The sequence below is a fragment of the Diaphorina citri genome, unplaced genomic scaffold (assembly GCF_000475195.1).
Source record: "Diaphorina citri unplaced genomic scaffold, Diaci psyllid genome assembly version 1.1 scaffold1046, whole genome shotgun sequence".
Lineage (NCBI taxonomy): Eukaryota > Metazoa > Arthropoda > Insecta > Hemiptera > Psyllidae > Diaphorina > Diaphorina citri.
In genome coordinates this window covers 77,502-99,640 of record NW_007378476.1, presented here as the reverse complement: position 1 = coordinate 99,640, position 22,139 = coordinate 77,502, and the positions used below count along the sequence as shown (strand labels likewise).

At 37.4% G+C, this 22,139-nt stretch overlaps 3 protein-coding genes and 1 long non-coding RNA gene across 4 annotated transcripts in view; 3 read left to right on the top strand and 1 right to left on the bottom strand.

Annotated features, from left to right (window-relative positions):
• LOC103513929 (WD repeat domain-containing protein 83-like) overlaps positions 1 to 1,874 on the top strand; it is a 7,296-nt gene extending 5,422 nt beyond the window's left edge. The window contains exon 6 of the mRNA XM_026827025.1: positions 1,389 to 1,874. Coding sequence (XP_026682826.1) covers positions 1,389 to 1,464 — 76 coding nt within the window. The 3' untranslated portion in view covers positions 1,465 to 1,874. The remainder of the gene's footprint in view (positions 1 to 1,388) is intronic.
• Positions 1,875 to 1,996: 122 nt separating this feature from the next.
• On the bottom strand, positions 1,997 to 5,397 carry LOC103513924 (ankyrin repeat domain-containing protein 49). The gene is made up of 3 exons (XM_008478780.3): positions 5,090 to 5,397; positions 4,108 to 4,413; positions 1,997 to 2,263 (listed from the first exon to the last, which is right to left on the bottom strand). The coding sequence occupies exons 1-3, from the start codon at positions 5,232 to 5,234 to the stop codon at positions 2,058 to 2,060; spliced, it is 657 nt and encodes a 218-aa protein (XP_008477002.1). The 5' UTR covers positions 5,235 to 5,397; the 3' UTR covers positions 1,997 to 2,057.
• A 909-nt stretch (positions 5,398 to 6,306) lies between these two features.
• LOC103513928 (protein limb expression 1 homolog) overlaps positions 6,307 to 22,139 on the top strand; it is a 73,997-nt gene continuing 58,164 nt past the window's right edge. Inside the window, exon 1 of the mRNA XM_026827024.1 lies at positions 6,307 to 6,720. Within this exon, the coding sequence (XP_026682825.1) occupies positions 6,549 to 6,720 (172 nt within the window). The 5' untranslated portion in view covers positions 6,307 to 6,548. The remainder of the gene's footprint in view (positions 6,721 to 22,139) is intronic.
• Positions 7,472 to 8,066, top strand: LOC113469376. The gene is made up of 2 exons (XR_003392815.1): positions 7,472 to 7,545; positions 7,703 to 8,066. It is a non-coding gene; the product is annotated as an uncharacterized LOC113469376 (long non-coding RNA).

Here is a 22,139-nt window from a genome sequence, read left to right as displayed (position 1 = left end):
GTTTTAGTAGGATGGTAAATTCGGCAGTGAAAAGGGCTGTTCCGTAGTATTTGACTGGAAAAGAAAGAGTGGTTTTCAGTAGGATTGTGGAAGCTTGATTCCATACACAAAAAGCCCACTCAGAGGCTTAGGTGTGGGAGCGGACAGCCCTAAAGGATGGGTTAAGCTTATATGGATTGAGGAAAATGCATGTTAGAAAGGGCTGCTCTTTTAAAGACCTCAGGAGTTCCAGTTTCCTCTATAAAAACCACTTTCCTTTTCAAGTGTAATAATCTTGTGTTTTCAGAGCCCATAGTGGACGCCTGTTTCACAAGAGATTGTCAATGTATTCTCACTTGTAGCACGGATGAATGTCTACGCCTCTTTGACAAGGCAACAGGAGAATTACTGGAAGAGTGAGTATATACTACTTCGATGCGCATCATTGTAAAGAAAATTTGCACTCGTATTTCGATTGCAAATATTTCAATAGGTTACTTGTTACTTTATGGATGGAAGTTTTCGTGTTGACCTAGCACCTACATCGGAAGTATTTTTTTTTTTCTCGCCCATCTGATGCGGACATACTACCGGATGGGCAGTTGTTCAAAATATGCTAGAAGAGGCTCTTTTTTTCTTCTTCTTCTTCTTCTTCTTCTTCTTCTTCTTCTTCTTCTTCTTCTTCTTCTTCTTCTTCCTTTTAGATTTAGTAAGTCAGGATTGCAAATATTTCAATAGGTTACTTGTTACTTTATGGATGTTTTCGTGTTGACCTAGCATCTACATCGGAAGTATTGTGTTTTCTCGCCCATCTGATGAGGACATACTACCGGATGGGCAGTTGTTCAAAATATGCTAGAAGAGGGTGGCGAAACGATCTTTTTTTTTCTTTTTCTTCTTCTTCTTCTTCTTCCTTTTAGTAAGTCAGATGAACCGTTTGATCTCCTATCCTCTCCCATGTTGCAGATACAAAGGTCACAAGTCGGGTGACTTCCGGATCGAGTGCTGTCTGGATAGCAAGGACAGTCAGATATTCTGTGGCTCCAGCGACGGCAAAATCTACAAATGGCAACTCGTAGATTCGAGCCAAATTTCTACCCTGATTCATTCCGTGGGCAAAGCAGTAGTCAACTCCCTATGCAGTCATCCAACAAGGAAGCATATCATGTCTGCCTGTGGTAATAACGTGAAGCTATGGACAGCCGAAGAAGACTATGGTCAAGGTGATTGAAGCGTAACCTAGGGCTTACCTAGCTTACAATGTCGAATCATTTTAGACAATGACCAACCTCAGTGGTTTACTGGATAATGCGATGGACTTTGGATCTAGAGGTTGGTGGTTCTATTCCTACCCTGATTCATTCCGTGGGCAAAGCAGTAGTCAACTCCCTATGCAGTCATCCAACGAGGAAGCATATCATGTCTGCCTGTGGTAACAACGTGAAGCTATGGACAGCCGAAGAAGACTATGGTCAAGGTGATTGAAGCGTAACCTAGGGCTTACCTTACCTAGCTTACAATGTCGAATCATTTTAGACAATGACTTTGGATCTAGAGGTTGGTGGTTCTATTTCATAAAATTAAGCTAGGTGTATCAATCGGAGAGCGATTATTGTGACAAGAAATCATGCTTACCTCAATTGAAATTCGTTTTCCTTTAGATTGAGAACAAGGGAGGACTGGAGGAGCTATATTTAACACCCAAGTTGATCATTGATCCAGGATTGAAATCCCAAGATCATATCAGGTGTTATCAAAATAACAGAACTAGTAAGATAAAAAAAGAGTAATGTAACTTGAATAATTAAATTTTACTTATAAGTAGGTCTGTACATTATTTTAAAACAAACAAATATACATTAATAATTTTGCACAGTAAGTATTCAGGCCATGTACAAAGACTTAGAATTCATTATTTAGATAGGTAAGTAGGTTTTTTTTTTTTTTTTTTTTTTTTTAGCCGCCCTTTCTCTTTTTTTGTTTTTTTAAAAATTTTTTTTTTGAAAGGGAAAATGGGTTTTTTTTTTTTTTTTTTTTTTTTTTTTAGCTGGCCTTTCCTCTCTCTACCTTAACATGAGCTAGTGAGGCCCCATGGACAAGTTGTTAAAGCAAGGCTCAATGGTTTCAAACAATCCATAGTGAATACCACTCCGGGTAGCAATTTCACGGGCACTTTCATTACTCGTACTCAGGATGTGTGGATCTACGTTGGGGTGACTGAGAAGAATCATGAGTACATCCCGGGAGTGACTATGTGATGCAGCCAAGTGAAGGGGAGTCAAACCTGGAAAAGTCAAACTCGAAGTCAATTTTCAGCATAGGTAAACAATTCTCTAGGAGTCACACTCGACGTTGATTAACATCAATGTTCTTGGGAGAACTGGAGTTTCTGAAGAAGTGAACACCAGAGCAAATGGTTCTCCGAAAAATGGGGAAAAAGCGGAAAAGTCGGAAAAACCCCTGTTAACAGCTCACTTGGCAAATTTCAAATTTTCAAAAAAGGGCGGAAAAAAATGTAAACAAAGTTCTCCGAAAAATGGGGAAAAAGCGGAAAAGTCGGAAAAACCCCTGTTAACAGCTCACTTGGCAAATTTCAAATTTTCAAAAAAGGGTAAAGGGCGGAAAAAATGTAAACATAAAATTCATTTTTTTCGTTTCAGAAAAAAAATCTAGGTAGCGTCACTATCGATTTTCCAGATCACGCAGACGCGAGATTCTGGAGTAATCTGGAGGAAAAATGAAAAAAAAAATTTTCCAGTTTTCACAGTCCTTGCCTTTGTACACTTTTTTCCATTGATTTTAGTTAAAACCAAAATTTCCTTTTTTTTCTTTAAAGAAATCAGCCGTATTTTAAGATTTTCCTCTTGAACCAATTTTTTTTTCGTCCGTCGCACAACATTACTGTGAACGGACCTTTTTCTATCGATATCGATCCTTCGAACATCGATGAATCGACTCATAGTCCAGTATACCAATATTTTTTCAAGAACTATCTATGTATATATAGGTACGCAAATGTAGACAGATTTATTTGGTGTTAAATTTGTAGGTAGTTCATAGATGGTACTTCATTAAAATTGTGAAGAATATACATAAAACACAGGTATAGATAGCATTATGTTCATCAATTTATAGGTACCATTTAATGTGATAGAGTGATAGACCAACCAGCTATTTTAGTTAAAACTTATTTTTATTATATAGATAGCATTATGTTCATCAATTTATAGGTACCATTTAATGTGATAGAGTGATAGACCAACCAGCTATTTTAGTTAAAACTTATTGTGATACCTATAAAGATAGGCATAAGGATACCAAAAACCAAAATTCACATAGCGAGAACACACCTTGGGTAGAACACTTCTTATGTACTTAGGTACTTACTTAAAGTGCAATCCGTAGGTGTGAACTGCAACTAATGTCTAGTAGCTTGCTCATTCCACTTTAGTAAGTTTTCATTTGACACCAAACCAAGATTGACAGGATTTATGCACTTACCTAGGAGGTTCATAATATTGTAATCGGATATTTGGATTTTGCAATGTTGCATAGACACAGAGATATAACACTCTGGTAGTCGTATAGTATCGTTGACAGGTTTCAACTAACAACCCCAGACCGACAATCACTAAAAGAAGAAAAAAATCTGTTTGAAAATCGATGTGGAAAACATTTTATATCGCAAGAGTACGCTGGACCATTGAGTCTTATATCCAAGGTGCACGGTTTTTTGTTTCTAGTTTCTAAGAAGTCGATTCTTTTGGGAGTCAAACCTGGAAAATTCAAACTCGAAGTCAATTTTTCAGCATAGGTAAGCAATTCTCAGTATTTTACTATTTTGCAGTTCAAATAAAAATGTGAGGGGATGCAGAACACAGAGCCTCCTTAAAAAAAAATAAATAAAAAATAAATAAAAAAAAACCTTCCAGAATGCTCAACTGACCTTGGATGTTAGCCTCCTTAAAAAAAAAAAAAATAATAATAATAATAATAAATAAAATAAAAATAAAACCCTTCCAGAATGCTCAACTGACCTTGGATGTTACATTGTACCTACATCCTACATCTCTCATAAGTTCATAAGTTTTTTTTATTATTATTTTTTTACCTAGATTGATAACTCACCTCCATTGGTTTGTGCATTAACATCAACACCATAGTTTAACAAAACAATAACACACTCTGTATTATTCCACTTGCACGCAGAATGCAATGGAGTCCACCCGTCAATGGTAGTCTTCTGAGTGTCTGCTCCCCATTGAATAAGAAGCTCTACTATATTCGCATGACCATTGTAGCATGCTCTATGTAATGGGGAATAGCCATCTTTATCCACTGCATCTACCAAGGTACTGTCGAGATCAAGTAGGGCTTCCAATGTTTTCGAGTCATTGTGCTCTGCTGCTTCTAATATTTTTCTCTTGTTTTTATCTGTGAAATTGAAATAATAAAAATGAATAAATGCTGAGTATCTGAAGCTTTAATAACAACTAGGTCCACCCGTCAATGGTAGTCTTCTGAGTGTCTGCTCCCCGTTGAATAAGAAGCTCTACTATATTTGCATGACCATTGTAGCATGCTCTATGTAATGGGGAATAGCCATCTTTATCCACTGCATCTACCAAGGTACTGTCATGATCCAGTAGTGCTTCTAATGTTTTTGAGTCATTGTGCTCTGCTGCTTCTAGTATATTCCTCTTGTTTTTATCTGTGAAATTGAAATAATAAAAATAAATAAATGCTGAGTATCTGAAGCTTAAATAACAACTAGTATTAGTTTGAGGGTAGTGCACCTGTCTTATAAGCACAAGCTTGAGGGGTAATTCCTGCCTAGGGCAAACTTTATCCTAACAGAAATGTCTTTTTTTTTAGAAAGGAAAGATAGGACTAGGACCCCAATAAATACAATTTCCTCTGGTTGCTAGCATCCTTTTAGAAGTGTATTTCCTATATCAGGTTTTTTTAGAGCATCCCAAATGGGTTATTTTCTAGGATGTCAAGAGTTGATCTTTCATAGGACCTTTCTTTGCTTATGGGTATGACAGTTTCCTTTATCAAACCTCTTGGAGAAAAAAAAAAAAAAAACTCAAATTAAACTGGAACTCACCTTGAGGATTTCGGCTATCTTCTATGCCCACCACATCATCGTCCCAAGCTGACACTTGACCTATGTTGAATGACCCGTCCCGAATACTTTCCTGCAGCTGCTGCATCTTCTCCGTCAGTTCATTGCTGTCTTCATCATCACTCATCTTTGCTATTTGAATGGTGGGCGAACTGTGGCTTGCTCTTTTATTTTCCTTTAGAACTGTGGTACAATATATCTTCTACTGTGTGAACTAGGGGCTAAAGTCACCTAGCCATTATCTGCAACATAAAACACCTTGCAACAAGGGTCAGTCCTGGTTATTAGGAGTCACAAAATCACTTACTTAACTTAACATTGGGGTCGAGTGGATTAAAACACCTCACATGCCTTCAGGCACACTCCATTTGTCAAGGGTCTAGAGTCTAGGCATTACCTTGCCTTTGGGATCAATTTAATTTGAAGAACAGCAAGTGGACGAAACGTATCTAACGCCTGGTGATGATGGTGTTTCAGAATCAAGTATGGAACGAGACAAGTTCATGTCGCCCAGTGTGGCTGTCGACTTTGGCATTATAGACAAAGTCCTGGAACATCCCCCCATTGTGACTGAAGAGAAGATAGCCGCTTCTAGGAGTCACACTCGACGTTGATTAACATCAATGTTCTTGGGAGAACTGGAGTTTCTGAAGAAGTGAACACCAGAGCAAATGGTTCTCTGAAAAATGGGGAAAAAGCGGAAAAGTCAAAAGTCGGAAAAACCCCTTTTAACAGCTCACTTGGCAAATTTCAAATTTTCAAAAAAGGGCGGAAAAAAATGTAAACAAAAAATCCAACCAGGAGGAGAAATAAGAAGAGCAGAAAGAGAAGGAGAAAAGGGAGTACTCCTTAGTATTGCATCCCAGCCGAACTTTTTGTCGCCAAAAATGTCGGACAGTTCAAGTGAGGCTTGAAATCAGTTCTCAACCAGGAGGAGAAATAAGAAGAGCAGAAAGAGAAGGAGAAAAGGGAGTACTCCTTAGTATTGCATCCCAGCCGAACTTTTTGTCGCTCAAAATGTCGGACAGTTCAAGTGAGGCTTGAAATCAGTTCCGGCGGCTCTTGTTCGGGGGAGGAATTTCATGAATGCGAAAACCAAAGCGGCAGCCCCCTTGCCGCCAATGACGAATTTGAGACAGGCCAGCGGCTCGGCCGGCAACACGCTGACAGACGCGCGGGCCAAGCAAGTCCTCAAGCGATTCTTTTGGTGAGAACAGCTTTTTAAATGCAATGCCTTTCTTGCAAACTGTTTGAATACTAAAGAATTCAGGGACTTTGTAAACCAACCAGGAGGAGAAATAAGAAGAGCAGAAAGAGAAGGAGAAAAGGGAGTACTCCTTAGTATTGCATCCCAGCCGAACTATTTGTCGCCCAAAATGTCGGACAGTTCAAGTGAGGCTTGAAATCAGTTCCGGAGGCTCTTGTTCGGGGGAGGAATTTCATGAATGCGAAAACCAAAGCGGCAGCCCCCTTGCCGCCAATGACGAATTTGAGACAGGCCAGCGGCTCGGCCGGCAACACGCTGACAGACGCGCGGGCCAAGCAAGTCCTCAAGGAGGCCGTGGATGCTGTGGTCAACAGCTTTGCTAAGCACACCCAGGGATATGGCCGAGGTAAGTCATATTACCTTTTTCATATGTACATACTTACTTTTTTCCCCCATCCGTGGAACAAGTTAAATGAATTTTGTATGTTCTGATGTTGTTATGTTAGAAAAATAATAAATGGAAACTAATTAATAAAATAATAATATGTAATTAGATTAGAGTGTTTGCACTGCTAACTTACGTGACCCTCGTAACTTTGGCATCCCACAGGGGATCATTTCTGGAAGATGGTGACGATTTTGAACAATCTGACTGGAAGATGGGACGATTTTGAACAATCTGATTGGTGTAGAGCTGGTTGCATTCCCTAACTGGGAAATGCCCCAATTGGAGTGCTGGAAAGACGTAAGTTGACCAAAAGGCGTTTCTGCACTTGCGAAGAAAAGAGTTTTCGTCAAATAACGTGAGTTCAATGAATGGGACGCTAATTTTGGTTGCAAAAACTCTATCAATAGGTAAATCTGCGAAAGCAGTTACTTTAAGGCACAGGCACTTCTTAAATTTATCCGTGACTTCGAAGAATGGAAGCACTTCTTTGAATTTATTTTCTGACATGCATTTCGTTCTTTGTGATTGGGAAATCGGAAGCACTCCTTTGAATTTATTTTTCGATGTCACAATTTTTGGTCGGGGTTGTTTGGCATTTCGCACTTTGCTGAATATCACGATTGGGAAAGAAGTATTCATTTGTTTAAGCAAAGCTTTTACAAAATAAATGTCCTCGTCAAAATATTACGAAATGTCAGCCGCTTCTGAAGCCTCGTAACTTTGGCATCCCACAGGGGATCATTTCTGGAAGATGGTGACGATTTTGAACAATCTGACTGGAAGGTGGGACGATTTTGAACAATCTGATTGGTGTAGAGCTGATTGCATTTCCTAACCGGGAAATGTCCCAATTGGAGTGATGCTTTTCCTCGTAACTTTGGCATCCCACAGGGGATCATTTCTGGAAGATGGTGACGATTTTGAACAATCTGACTGGAAGATGGGACGATTTTGATTGGTGTAGAGATGGTTGCATTTCCTAACTGGGAAATGCCCCAATTGGAGTGCTGGACTTCTAACAGTAGAAGCACTTCTTGAATTTATCCGTGACTTCGAAGAATGGAAGCACTTCTTTGAATTTATTTTCTGACATGCATTTCGTTCTTTGTGATTGGGAAATCGGAAGCACTCCTTTGAATTTATTTTTCGGCGTCACAATTTTGGGTCGGGGTTGTTTGGCATTTCGCACTTTGCTGAATATCATGATTGGGAAAGAAGTATTGATTTGTTTAAGCAAAGCCTTTACAAATGTCCTCGTCAAAATATTACGAAATGTATATTGAAAAGTTGATTTCAGGAACGAAGCCCAGATGTTTGTTTTGTTTGCAATGAAGACTGAAGAAATATAGGTAAAGTTATGGTTATGAAACATAGAGAGAAATATTGAAATGTTATTTGTTATTTTTTTTTTTTTTTTACTTGTATTCTTTTCATCTAATTACCTCGTGAATCATGTGAAATAAATTCATCCAAATAAAAAATTAACTAATGCGTTCCTTTTTTTTTTCAAAAGGTTTGACAGAGGGAACTGCGACAGTCTTATCGTCTCGAAATCTAAGAGAGAAGAAAAATAGGAAAGAAGAAATCGTTCCGAGAAGGAACCTTATCTGTTTTGTATAAAACCCGCCCCGGGAATCGAACCCACGACCTAGCGCTTAAAAGATAACTTTTCTCCTGTCATTTTATTCTGTGTTTACATACTCTTGGTTGTTTTTTGGTAGGTAGGGAGGTATAATCATTTAGTACCTACAACCCACGACCTAGCGCTTACAAGATAACTTTTCTCCTGTCATTTTATTCTGTGTTTACATACTCTTGGTTGTTTTTTGGTAGGTAGGTAGGGAGGTATAATCATTTAGTACGTTTGAAGTTTGAAGTTGTTGGAGTATACGAATCATTTCTTGGTATAATCATTCAGGACCTAGTGTCTCCGGTCTGAAGTGGTTAAGAGCTTTCATAATAGTCGACACAGGACTCGAGATCTTGAAAGATAACTTTTCTCCTGTCATTTTATTCTGTGTTTACATACTCTTGGTTGTTTTTTGGTAGGTAGGGAGGTATAATCATTTAGTACGTTTGAAGTCGTTGGAGTATAAGAATTATTTCTTGGTATAATCATTCAGGACCTAGTGTCTCCGGTTTGAAGTGGTTAAGAGCTTTCATAATAGACGACATCACAAGACTCGAGATATTCTGAAGATGTTTGTTTTAACACTTGTGATGAACTATTTGCTGACGTCATGTACCTTACCATAGAGATAGAAATAATAGTAATACAAATAGGAGTCTAATAGACATGGTAATAGTCATGGTGTTTGTAATTGTTTTTCAAGCCACTCGAGAGGTCTAGGTATACTTACCATATCTCTAACAAAGAAGGATTTTTTTTTTTATGTTCTTATGTTTGGGTAGCGTTCTTGAATGAAAGTTCAACGGTCTATTACCTATATGTATTCACAATTTCTGTCGCCCATAATTTCACAAAGGGTCATATAATAGTCATGGTGTTTGTAATTGTTTTTCAAGCCACTCGAGAGGTCTAGGTATACTTACCATATCTCTAACAAAGAAGGATTTTTTTTTATGTTCTTATGTTTGGGTAACGTTCTTGCATGAAAGTTCAACGGTCTATTACCTGTATGTATTCACAATTTCTGTCGCCCATAATTTCACAAAGGGTCATATTATGTCCTGCCTATATATTCTCAAACAGCAACATGAATTATACACATCTCAAAGTGATGCATCAATGTTATTCGAACTTACACTCTCTCGCTTACGAGGAGGCGACCATTGTTAAAAGCAAACTGTCCAACATTGACACATCTACTAATTCCTATACATACTTCTATGTCAATAGGTACCCTAGTGTTTTAATGTAAAATTGACACATCCACCAATTCCTATGCTTCCATGTCAAACAGTTCATATATCGTGTGGAATTAGCATGTGGAATTCTCAACTCAACCTCTCGAGAAAACAAAAACTGAAAGCTGGATAAAAAATAAAAAGTGCCCAAAGAGATCTAGGACTAAGATCGAGCCTGCCCCATTCTCAGACTAGTCTAACTGTTCTGGTTAATGAAAAACATCTAGCGAACGCACTGAACATAAATACATTTAGCGACCAATAAAACGACATACAGGGACATGAGCTCCCATATCCACATTGGGGTTCAAAATAGGTGCATTGTGGGTTCGATTCGATTCCCGGCAATCTTTATTCTCAACATAGAAAGTTCGTTCTCGGAACGGCCGTCTTCCTCCTATCCTGTCCTCGTTTCGATTTCGAAACGATAAGACCTCCATTGTAATGATTCCCTCTTTCAAACCTCTGCAGGATCATCGAGAGATAATGGTCGTAGTAAGATGGCTCTTTCGCTAGCAGGTATTATTTGAAATTTTTAGCACAAGGCGTTCCTTATTTATGTATAAGGGTAAAGGGCCTCTTTAGTCCTTTATTCGAGGAGTATTTAGTTATTTTTTATACTGCTCCTCTCCTTGGATGTTCTGAACTAAGTATAAATATAAAATGAGCACTATTACCTACTGTTTAACAAAGGTCCATTTTATTCCGGACCCTGAACACTTGCAACTATTAAAAAAAAAGTGCACAATGAGCCTGGTTGTAGTCAATGCACTCTTCTCCTAGTCCTGAGATGCAAGATGCAATTTTTTAAAGTAATTATTTCTCATAAAAGAAACGGCAACGCAAATGGGCAACATGTGCGCAAAATTTCATTATTTTCTGATTCAGGGCAGATTTAAAACCGCGTTCTATCCTTCGTTGCGGAGTTTTTGCGTTCGAATTCCCTAGCGCGGCGGAAAATTTTGACTGAAATTTCAGAGTTCGAATCTCTTAAACGTCTATACTGAACTCCTATTGAAATACACCCCATAAACGCAGTATGAATAGAGGAGTAGAGAAAAGTTTATAGGATAACAAAGCATATAACGGAGAAATTTATACTGCCCATCAATAGCTGCAATAAAGATGTCTTGTCAAGTTGCATGGCTCATAAAAAAAAAAGAAAAATTAAAGTGAAATAAAAATATTTATTGTCCGAGAAAAATTGAGCATTAATAAAAATAATAAATACCTACAAATCCTGGCAACTAACGTAAAAAAAAATGTTAAAGGTGTTTGAAAAATAACGGTCCATCTTGATGACGTGCAGATTTTACCGCACCCTGTAGCTTTGGCGATACAAAATGAAGTCTGGCGCTTAGTACTTAAAGTACAACTACCTTTGGGTTTTTGTCGTCTCTTGTAGAAACTGCATATTGACTGTCTTTTCTCAAACAAATCTCATTCCGATAGGTATCGCTATATTCTTCTTTCTACCTACCCTAAGATGTTTAGAACCAGAACTTCTCCAGTCATTGACTAGTACGCAGTCTCGATACATCAAAACCACAGCTTTGAACCGGTTTCAAATTCGCTTGCTAACAGTTTTATGAATTTTCTGCTCAAGAAATTAAATTTCCGCCAATTTGTCAAGTATTGAACCAGAACTTCTCCAGTCATTGACTAGTACGCAGTCTCGATACATCAAAACCACAGCTTTGAACCGGTTTCAAATTCGCTTGCTAAGAGTTTTATGAATTTTCTGCTCAAAAAAATTAAATTTCCGCCAATTTGTCAAGTATTTTTTTGGCGTTGAGTGCAATTTTTTTTCGCAAGTGACATCCGCGAATTTTTTTCCATGTTATAAATTTTGATTCTTTAAAACCGACTAAACCTAATATAGATTTTTGAACCGTTAAATCCTGTTTTATATATTTTTGTTTACCATTTGAACTATTTCTTTATCCTCAGTGGTGGTAGCTCAGTTGTTATTTTTGCAGTCAGAAAGCAGTAAAAAACCAATCCACATGTACATCAACAGGTAACTACTAACTAATCAGATTGCTTATCCAAGAGTGAAGATGAAACCAAGTTTAGTTTAAAAAAAAAAAAATGTATAGAAGGAGCTGTAACTGCTAAGTTCTCACCTCAGAAGCAAATAGAGAAGAGAGATAGGATAGGAGAAAGCCATCCAATCAGAGAACAAACCTTATCTGATGAGGATAAAATCCGCCCTATGAGGATAAAATCTGCCTAGGGCGAGAATTGACTCTGCAACTTAGTGCTAATAAGGTAGATGTTTTAACCTCTGGCTATTTTACTCTTTTTTTTCCTTCAAACACCTTAAATTCAGTTGAATCTTATTCAATAATTTGTCTCTTCTCTTTCAGTCCAGGAGGTTCTGTGACTTCAGGGCTGGGTATTTATGATACTAGTACGCAGTCTCGATACATCAAAACCACAGCTTTGAACCGGTTTCAAATTCGCTTGCTAACAGTTTTATGAATTTTCTGCTCAAAAAAAAATAAATAAATAAATTTCCGCCAATTTGTCAAGTATTTTTTTGGCGTTGAGTGCAATTTTTTTCGCAAGTGACATCCGCGATTTTTTTTTCCATGTTATAAATTTTGATTATTTAAAATCGACTGAACCTAATATAGATTTTTGAACCGTTAAATCCTGTTTTATATATTTGTTTACCATTTGAACTATTTGTTTATCAGTGAAAAAATTTCATTCTAACTTTTTAATTGCAAAATTTAAATTTTTTTGTCAAGAATTTCAATTTTAGAGAAAGTTCAACGATCTTTTATCTTTGAAGAACTTAATTTATTAGAGTCCTATCCTGCTAATAGGTAAAATATCGCATTTTTTCCTTCTCTCGTCATTCGTGCTTAATGTCATCTTAGGTCGTTTATGAGGATCCATTTGTACCTGTCCAAAGTTTGATTTCGTTCATTAAATTCAACAGCAATTAGGTACCTAATAGTCATTTTAGGTCGCTTATGAGGATCCATTTGTACCTGTCCAAAGTTTGATTTCGTTCATTAAATTCAACAGCAATTAGGTACCTAATGAAAAAAAAAAAAAAAAAAAAAGCAAAAGAAGATGTTTGATAGTACCTACACAATCCTGTGAAAATACACAGGTTGCTATTTGTTTGTAGGTACCTATCTTTCAAAAAGTCATTGGGAAAGCTGTTTCTGTGAGACTGATTTCATTTAATGTATGAGTGAAAGCTTTTATCCAAAAACGGCTAACCCTGCTTCTACCCTTTTCGGATAAAACGACTCTTGCGCAATGTTATCAACAGTTCATAGATGGTACTTCATTAAAATTGTGAAGAATATACATAAAACACAGGTATAGATAGCATTATGTTCATCAATTTATAGGTACCTACCATTTAATGTGATAGAGTGATAGACCAACCAGCTATTTTAGTTAAAAACTTATTGTGATATCTATAAAGATAGGCATAAGGATACCAAAAACCAAAATTCACATAGCGAGAACACACCTTGGGTAGAATACTTCTTATGTACTTAGGTATTACTTAAAGTGCAATCCGTAGGTGTGAACTGCAACTAATACTATAAAGATAGGCATAAGGATACCAAAAACCAAAATTCACATAGCGAGAACACACCTTGGGTAGAATACTTCTTATGTACTTAGGTATTACTTAAAGTGCAATCCGTAGGTGTGAACTGCAACTAATATCTAGTAGCTTGCTCATTCCACTTTAGTAAGTTTTCATTTGACACCAAACCAAGATTGACAGGATTTATGCACTTACCTAGGAGGTTCATAATATTGTAATCGGATATTTGGATTTTGCAATGTTGCATAGACACAGAGATATAACACTCTGGTAGTCGTATTGTATCGTTGACAGGTTTCAACTAACAACCTTGTAATCGGATATTTGGATTTTGCAATGTTGCATAGACACAGAGATATAACACTCTGGTAGTCGTATAGTATCGTTGACAGGTTTCAAGAAAAAAATCTGTTTGAAAATCAATGTGGAAAACATTTTATATCGCAAGAGTACGCTGGACCATTGAGTCTTATATCCAAGGTGCATGGTTTTTTGTTTCTAGTTTCTAAGAAGTCGATTCTTTAAGCAAGTTTCAAGTGAACCTTAATAGGATGCTAGATATTTTCCTCATAGGTTTGATGGTACACTGGCTGGGGGACTTTAAACAGGGAGTAGACCAGCTTAGTCTGGCTGGAGGAGTTTAAACAGGGAGGATGCCAGCCTGAAATTTCCCTTTGCTAAAGAAACAGCAAAGCTTTAATGAGAAAGGCATCCACTCGTAAAATTTGTGTAGCCAAAACCAAATGTCAACCCAAAGCAATCACCCCAGGGCTGATTGAGAGACTGACGAAAAACGCCGTCTGGACACAAAAGGTGAAGATGTTTTAATAGTATACAATCCTGTCATGTGGGAATTCACAGGTTGCTATTAGTACGTAGGTATATGTCTCAAAAAGTCATACATTTTTAGAAAGCTATGGTTTCTGTGAGATTGCTTTTATTTTGTGGACGTAATGACCGTAATGTATGACTGAAAGCTTTTATCAAAAAACAGCTAACCCTGTTTCTACCCTTTTCGACTCTTGCGCAATGTTATCAACAGGTAAGCAATGTGCGAATCCTGATGGAACGTGTTGATTCGATGGAAAATGGCTTGATCTGTTAGGCAGGGAACGCTTTAGGTACCGACATAATATGGTGCGAAAAAAAACAACTTCCTCAAAGTATTTCTTTGTCGAAAAATAACTTCCTCAAAGTATCATTGCTGTTTGCTAGGTATTTGGTGCAGATTTCCGTCAGAATTTTCTTCCTCAACCGAGACGAGTCAGAGTCTGTCAGAGGGACGCAAGAGGAAAGTACACTGGAAGCTCCTTTGTGTACGGAGCATACCAAATTCCTCATGTAATTGCATACCCGAGAATAATTATCTGGTACTTCCCCATTTTCATCTTGTAAAAAACACGGCAAAGTTGTTACATCCTACAGTTACAGGATCACTAGAGAATGCCGAAGTGACAGTTTTACACTCGGCAAATCAAGAGACAGAAAAAAAAACCTCTGCCAATTGCATCAAATTGAGAGGTAAATAATTGTCGACGGTACAAAGTGAAAGAGAGTAAATTAACTCAACATCTCTCTAAAAAAATTAATGATAAAAAACAACTTCAAAGTTAATTGAAAACCACATGGAAAGGATAGTGTTTCAAAAAGGTAAAGACGAAAGAAAAAATGTTAAAAATTTGTATAATTAAAACACAAGTAGCGAAAAAAACGCAGAGAAAGAAGAATAAGACCGAGATATTTTACAAAAAGAAGCAAATTTGGACGACAAAAACTACACTGCAGCTGTAGCACTAAATCAGGAGAAAATGACATGTGGGTATTAGAATATGTAAGGGCAGCCTGTGATAGGAGCCAAAAAACAAGTTTGTTTGGTTTTCGGTCTAAACTTTATCTTGGCTTCTGTTGAGTGGTCACAGTGAACCTGAGTGCAAAATTATCAACATATTACGAATTCTCAACATTATCATGGCAACTGAATTTTAGTAAAGTCACCAAAATGTAACTGATTTGGTTTCATTATGTTATAGCCTTCAACTTAAACTTCCACTCATTCTACAACCGATCTCAATATACTTAGTACATTGAATCATTTAGTTACCTATGCAAATTAGCGATCCAAGTATCATCTGGCTACTCTTTTCTTAGATAGCTATCTAAGTCATGAACTAGATGTTGGGAAAGCACTTTCAAAATGTTGTCAAAAAGGATGGATTGAACTTGTCCGGAATTTCTGTCCCAAACTCTCGAAAATCTACACTGTGGTTGCCCAGACAGCAAGGTGCCTTCAGCAATTCTCCTGGATATTTATTCAGCTTATCAGTGACCATCTCATGGTCAAATGGGATACATACAGGGTTAGTGTGTAAAGTGACTTCCCCGAGGAATGATCTTACTTTCTGGAGTTTCAAGTTTGGTGGTTTCAATAGTTTCCATTTCAATAGAATGACAATATCGTTGAATTCTTCTGGAGTACCTACCTTCTTAATAGAATGACATTGTGCTTCTGTTTCTAAAGCTCTTGGTCTTTCATAAAAGCTCAACCTCTTTGGTTACTATTATATACCCAGGTATGTTGTAGATAGGTATTTAGTACTATTATAATTATTATAACAGGAAAAATCGTCGAGAACGTAGAACTGACTTGAAAAATTCGCTAATGGCACCTCACCTAGCGTGATTTTCTTGAAATGGTCATGTCAATCAAGTGGAACAAAGCACTAGACAAAGAAACAATGAGTAGGTTTATCGTCAAGTCCGGGGGATCACTAATTGCCAATCAGGATTTCTAACGTTACGTGTGCCAACTGACAATTTAGATACATACAGGGTTAGTGTGTAAAGTGACTTCCCCGAGGAATGATCTTACTTTCTGGAGTTTCAAGTTTGGTGGTTTCAATAGTTTCGATTTCAATAGAATGACAATATCGTTGAATTCTTCTGGAGTACCTTCTTAATAGAATGACATTGTGCTTCTGTTTCTAAAGCTCTTGGTCTTTAATAAAAGCTCAACCTCTTTGGTTACTATTATACCCAGGTGTGTTGTAGATAGGTATTTAGCTATTTAAGTATGGTACTCTACCTCCTACATGTACACAAACATTATCCTCACAACGAGATGTTTAGCATGAGGTGCCAGACGATTGTACAACTTCCAAGAGTTCCAGGTCTTCTAGAATAGCCCACCTCACCTCGGTGGTCGAGTGTTTCTGTTTGATAACTTTGATGAGATAATCTCGAGTTCTTGAAACAACTCTGTAGTTTTATTTAACTTGAGATCTTTGTTGTTCATATGTTTGGGTTAAATCTTGTACCTAACCATCTTTTGAGTCACTCTCAACCCGGAGATCCTGGGTTCGATATAAGAGTGTGCCTAAATAGCTAATAACGGTTCCGAGGTGCAGTCAGAAAAAAGTCTTCCAGAATAAATACAATTAATCTCGAGTTCTTGAAACAACTCTGTGGTTTTATTTAACTTGAGATCTTTGTTGTTTATATGTTTGGGTTAAATCTTGTACCTAACCATCTTTTAAGCCACTCTCAACCCGGAGATCCTGGGTTCGATATAAGAGTGTGCCTTAATAAGCTGATAACGGTTCCGAGGTGCAGTCAGAAAAAAAAGTCTTCCGAAATAAATTTCCTATTCCACAGACCTCCTGACTAAGAAAAGTGAAAATAGAAATCAACACTCTTTTCTTCCATATTCTAAAGCGGATCTAATTCGAAGGGTAAAAGATTTGGCGATTTATGACTCGAAACGCGTTTGAGGCTTTGTGTTATCGGTTTCTACAGGGAATGAAGACAAAGGACTCAACTCGTGAACATTCTATTGAATTTCGACATATTTATGAGGGCCTTTTGTCACAAATGAGGGCAGCTTCTACCGATTTACCAATACCGGCGTAAATCATTCTTGGACAATATGAATTGACGTCCCCTTTATAGCTTCCACTCTTTACCTATGCTGAAGGTAACAAAGGTATACAACATAACTCTTACAATACCTACGATCATAATAATTATTCAGAAAGTGGGACTGTTTTATAGAAGAAGCTGAAGAGAAAATAGTGACTGTACTTGCTAACTTCCGTTTGATTTCAAGAAGATGGATATAACATAAAGTCAAAGTAGTGTTTTGTCATCTCCACTAATATTAGGTAATCTTCTAAGGGCCCTAATATCATTCAGTTGGCCAAAATAGGAAAAGAGGGATTTCAAAAATTTGGTCTTTTGTCATCTCCACCAATAAAATGATCCAAATAGGTACGTACATATTTGCTATTACGAAGAAATACATACGGCACGAACATTGGGAACAAAAAAGAAGGTGCGATATTATCCACAAACAAAGTGTTCTCTGAAATAAAAACTGTACCTGACCTAACAGGAACACAATGGTAAACAGCCACCAGCTAATAGCCTTCAGGGTATTGTTGGTAACCCCGTTAAAATTACCAGGGTTTTAAACCCAGGTAAATCTAAAGGAAATTAGCAACCAAGGACCTACAAGACGTGAAGATCCCTTGAGTCCGGATATGCAATGGCCCTGAGGCATTTACAGATGAATCAGACGATTGAAAAGAAACTGGAAACATTCTTGGATCTGGTTTACGAAATTTTCAAGTGATTGTATCTCAAGTGTTTTGAGATTTAAAACTATCAAGATTTTATGTAGGTACTCGTATGACAATCATCACGCTAGAAACTGGAAACACTCTTGGATCTGGTTTACGAAATTTTCAAGTGATTGTATCTCAAGTGTTTTGAGATTTAAAACTATCAAGATTTTCTGTAGATACTCGTATGACAATCATCACGCTCTTTGTAAAGTAGATGATTCTTCAATTATCTTTCAGTAGACTTGTGTGGACAACTTTCCAGGTTCAGATACAAATGCAGAGAAAAGTGGCATAATTTTAAGGGTTCATTATAATGATGATTCATTATAATGATTATAATGATGATTCATTATAAAGTAGATGATTCTTCAATTATCTTTCAGTAGACTTGTGTGGACAACTTTCCAGGTTCAGATACAAATGCAGAGAAAAGTGGCATAATTCTAAGGGTTCATTATAATGATGATAAATGATGATTTTCTATTTGGAAAGTTGGTAAGTTTTGATACGAAAATCGGAAATATATAAAAGGAAAGATAATTAATTGATAATTTCGGACAGTAATTTCATGTATAGGTATTCTATTTTATTCTAATTCCACCAGGAAAGGATACAGAGGCGTTTTGTCCTGTCACACATTGCAGGTCTCGTGTTTAGAACAGAATAAATATGCATTTGTACACTCTATCCACTTCTCAGCCGTACAATTGCAACGAAAGTGTCATTTCAGAGACCTGAGACCAGATTGTCGAGACTAGACAATGTTGACTGTTAATGAAACCTAACTTTTAACTTTCATAGAGCAAGCTGTTGGCTTCAAGCCAAAGCTCCGTTAGGTTTTTTTTTATATCCCATGAGGCTCTTGTCCGCTCAAATTTATCTTTTTTCTAACATTTGAACTTTCAATCCAATCCTAAAATGTCGTAAAATCAATTATTATAGTAAAGTGTTTCAGATCTTTTCTGTTGTAATGACAAAGACACAGGCTTTATGACCAAGTACAATAGTGTTGCAGCGATGTATATTGCTATCCTGCAGCCATTGTCATATTGACAAATGAACATAGACTCAAAGATTATCTATAATTCTAAATACTCGTATCTAATGCTTGCTAATATTTCGCTCAGTTATAGTTACCTATTCCAGCGGATGTAGGTACAAATTTACTGGACTTATACGTAGACACATCCGCATATACATATGTAGGTAACTAACGAAGCAATCGCCTAGTAGATAATAAACTTTCAAAGTTGTCTTGAAAATTTCCTGCGATCGGAGTCAAAGTAAACACCAAATCTGGGACTTTGTCAGTCTGCCTGGAATCTAGTTCCGAATTTCACCAACGCGCAAAGGCTCAATCAGATATCACACAAATTTCATTTGACTTTTATGACATGACTTGGGCTTGAACCACCAAACCTTCAGATCCGAAGTCCACCGCGCTAATAACCAAGAAGGTACATGATTGAAGCTTTTATCTTTAAGGAAACGATGTTCAATAACTGATTATAATCAAGTGATTTGAAAGGTATTGACAGGAAAGGATGGTCATGAAAAATTCATTAGCATCCCTTTTTCAGATAATGAAGAAATCTCGGATAATTGTTGGTGCAACCCACCTTAAGTCTAGGTTCTAGTTTTATCGTAGCTAAAACATTCAAACTTCTCCTTGGGAGAGGAAATATGCTGGAATCACAGCAAAAAACCTCGGAGTTTCTTACTCTTTTTATTATATTTTATGCACAAATACGTTTATTTATTTAAGTAGATATGCTCAATATACTTATTTATGTACGGTTTATCCTCGTAAGTATGAAAAGTACAATTATTGTTTTTGTTCCCTCGTATAAAAACTTCGGTGAGCAAGTTTCAAGTGAACCTTAATAGGATGCTAGATATTTTCCTCATAGGTTTGATGGTACACTGGCTGGGGGACTTTAAACAGGGAGGATGCCAGCCTGAAATTTCCCTTTGCTAAAGAAACAGCAAAGCTTTAATGAGAAAGGCATCCACTCGTAAAATTTGTGTAGCCAAAACCAAATGCCAGCCCAATGCAATCACCCAGGGCTGATTGAGAGACTAACGAAAATCCCCGTCTGGACACAAAAGGCGAAGATGTTTGATAGTATACAATCCTGTCCTGTGGGAATTCACAGGTTGCTATTAGTACGTAGGTATGTCTCAAAAAGTCTTACATTTTTAGAAAGCTATAGTTTCTGTGAGATTGCTTTCATTTTGTGGGCGTAATGACCGTAATGTATTAGTGAAAGCTTTTATCCAAAAACAGCTAACCCTGCTTCTACCCTTTTTGGATAAAACGGCTCTTGGAGAATATTATCAAGGGGTAAGCAATGTGCGAATCCTGATGGAACAGAGGACAGAGAGGATAGAGAGATATGATAATAAAATAAATAGTGTAGGTGTCGAGCAGACATAAATTATCCGAGCCAAGATAATGACTTGGGTACCCGGGACCTGCCCTCAGGCCCCCGGGGTCAAAACTGGTGACTACCTGGTGCTCAAACCAGCGAGAGAGTCTTTAGTTCACGAAAAAAAAAAAAAAAAAAAATACATAATATTTAATAAATAGCCAACTAATAAATTAATAACTATCGAACTAATAAATTAATTGCTTGAACGAAAAAAATATTTATCGTACCTAGACATCTAGATAGCATAACCGGAAACTTCATTCCTGATGCAGCTTTGGACCAGGCACCAACTGAGGTATACCTGTCGATATATCCTATACTTATCTAACTTTATTCCTCTCTAAAGTTCACCTGCATAGAATTTTTTGTGCCAATTTGCCTTCAAAACTTTTGGCAAATTGGCCCCTCGCTTGTGTTCGAAAATTTGGTCAAATATATGATGTGCAACATTGATTCTGGATTTGACCAATCGAATGTCCAAGTCTAAAGCTGTTTCCACACATAGTCAACGGCCGTCGATCGACGAGGTGAAGCTATGTTGTTCAGGCAGTGTTGCCCACTCTGAGGCTTAGGTGCTGATGGAACAGAGGATAGAGAGATATGATAATAAAATAAATAGTGTAGGTGTCGAGCAGACATAAATTATCCGAGCCAAGATAATGACTTGGGTACCCGGGACCTGCCCTCAGGCCCCCGGGGTCAAAACTGGTGACTACCTGGTGCTCAAACCAGCGAGAGAGTCTTTAGTTCACGAAAAAAAATATACATAATATTTAATAAATAGCCAACTAATAAATTAATAACTATCGAACTAATAAATTAATTGCTTGAACGAAAAAAATGTTGACCAAACTTTGCAACGAGGGGCGTTAATGGATCATAATTATGGCCAGGGAGAATCAGGGTTGCCCAAAATTTGCAAGTTTGGGAAATTGTCATACCATGGGTATGCCTACAGTGACACTGAACTTCACTAAAGAAGCATGGACCATCAGGTCATTCAGATTACAAGGGCTCTTATACCGCGCGTTATCCTAGGTAATATACTGTGAGCTATCAACTTGGTTTTTAACTATTTAATACCTGCTCACAACATTTATTTATTTATTTCAGCATAAAAAGACGCCTGTGAAACCCGCTTTTGAGAAACGCTCTTTTGAAAGAAAATAATAAAGAGACAAACACACGAACTTACCTTTAAAGCGCACGGTGCATTTGATGCGTAGGTACTAAACCTTCAATTCTTTCAACTCTCCTAGTACCTTCCTATTCCTAGCGGTTGAAAGTTCTTGATATTTCAAACTTGATCGCCGTTCCATAAGATCAAGTAGGTATTATTTATAGCATAATAGAGATTGTAGATAAATTCTGCTACCTCTATCATCCACTGGCTTACGCCGCCAGTCCATTTCTATTTGAAACCTATACGTTATTATACTTCTACGATTAATCTTATGGGGCACAAGCTGGTCTTCTGAGGCTAAAAATAGTGGAGAGCAAAGAGTATAGAGCTTAGAAGGAATCCTGGATTTACCAGCTGAGTTTGGCTAAAACAGAGTGGAGTGGAGAAAATACTGAAAAAAGCATGTAGAGGGAAGCGCCGACTTCAAGCCACATGGAGCTGAGACTGCTGAGCGCAAAGAGCATAGAGCTTTTTGCTGAGAGCAAAATAGCAGTTTTTTGCTCTCAGCTCTATGCGGTTTGAAGTCGTCGCTTCCCTCTACGTGCTCTATGCGCTCTCCGCTCCGCTCCGTATTTAGCCTAACTTAGCTGGTAAATCTAGAATTGCTCTAAACCTATAATACACATTGGAAATATTTGTTTCTCAACAGTTGCTCAAATGTTTCTAATGTTGAGCAACTGGATGAATGGCAA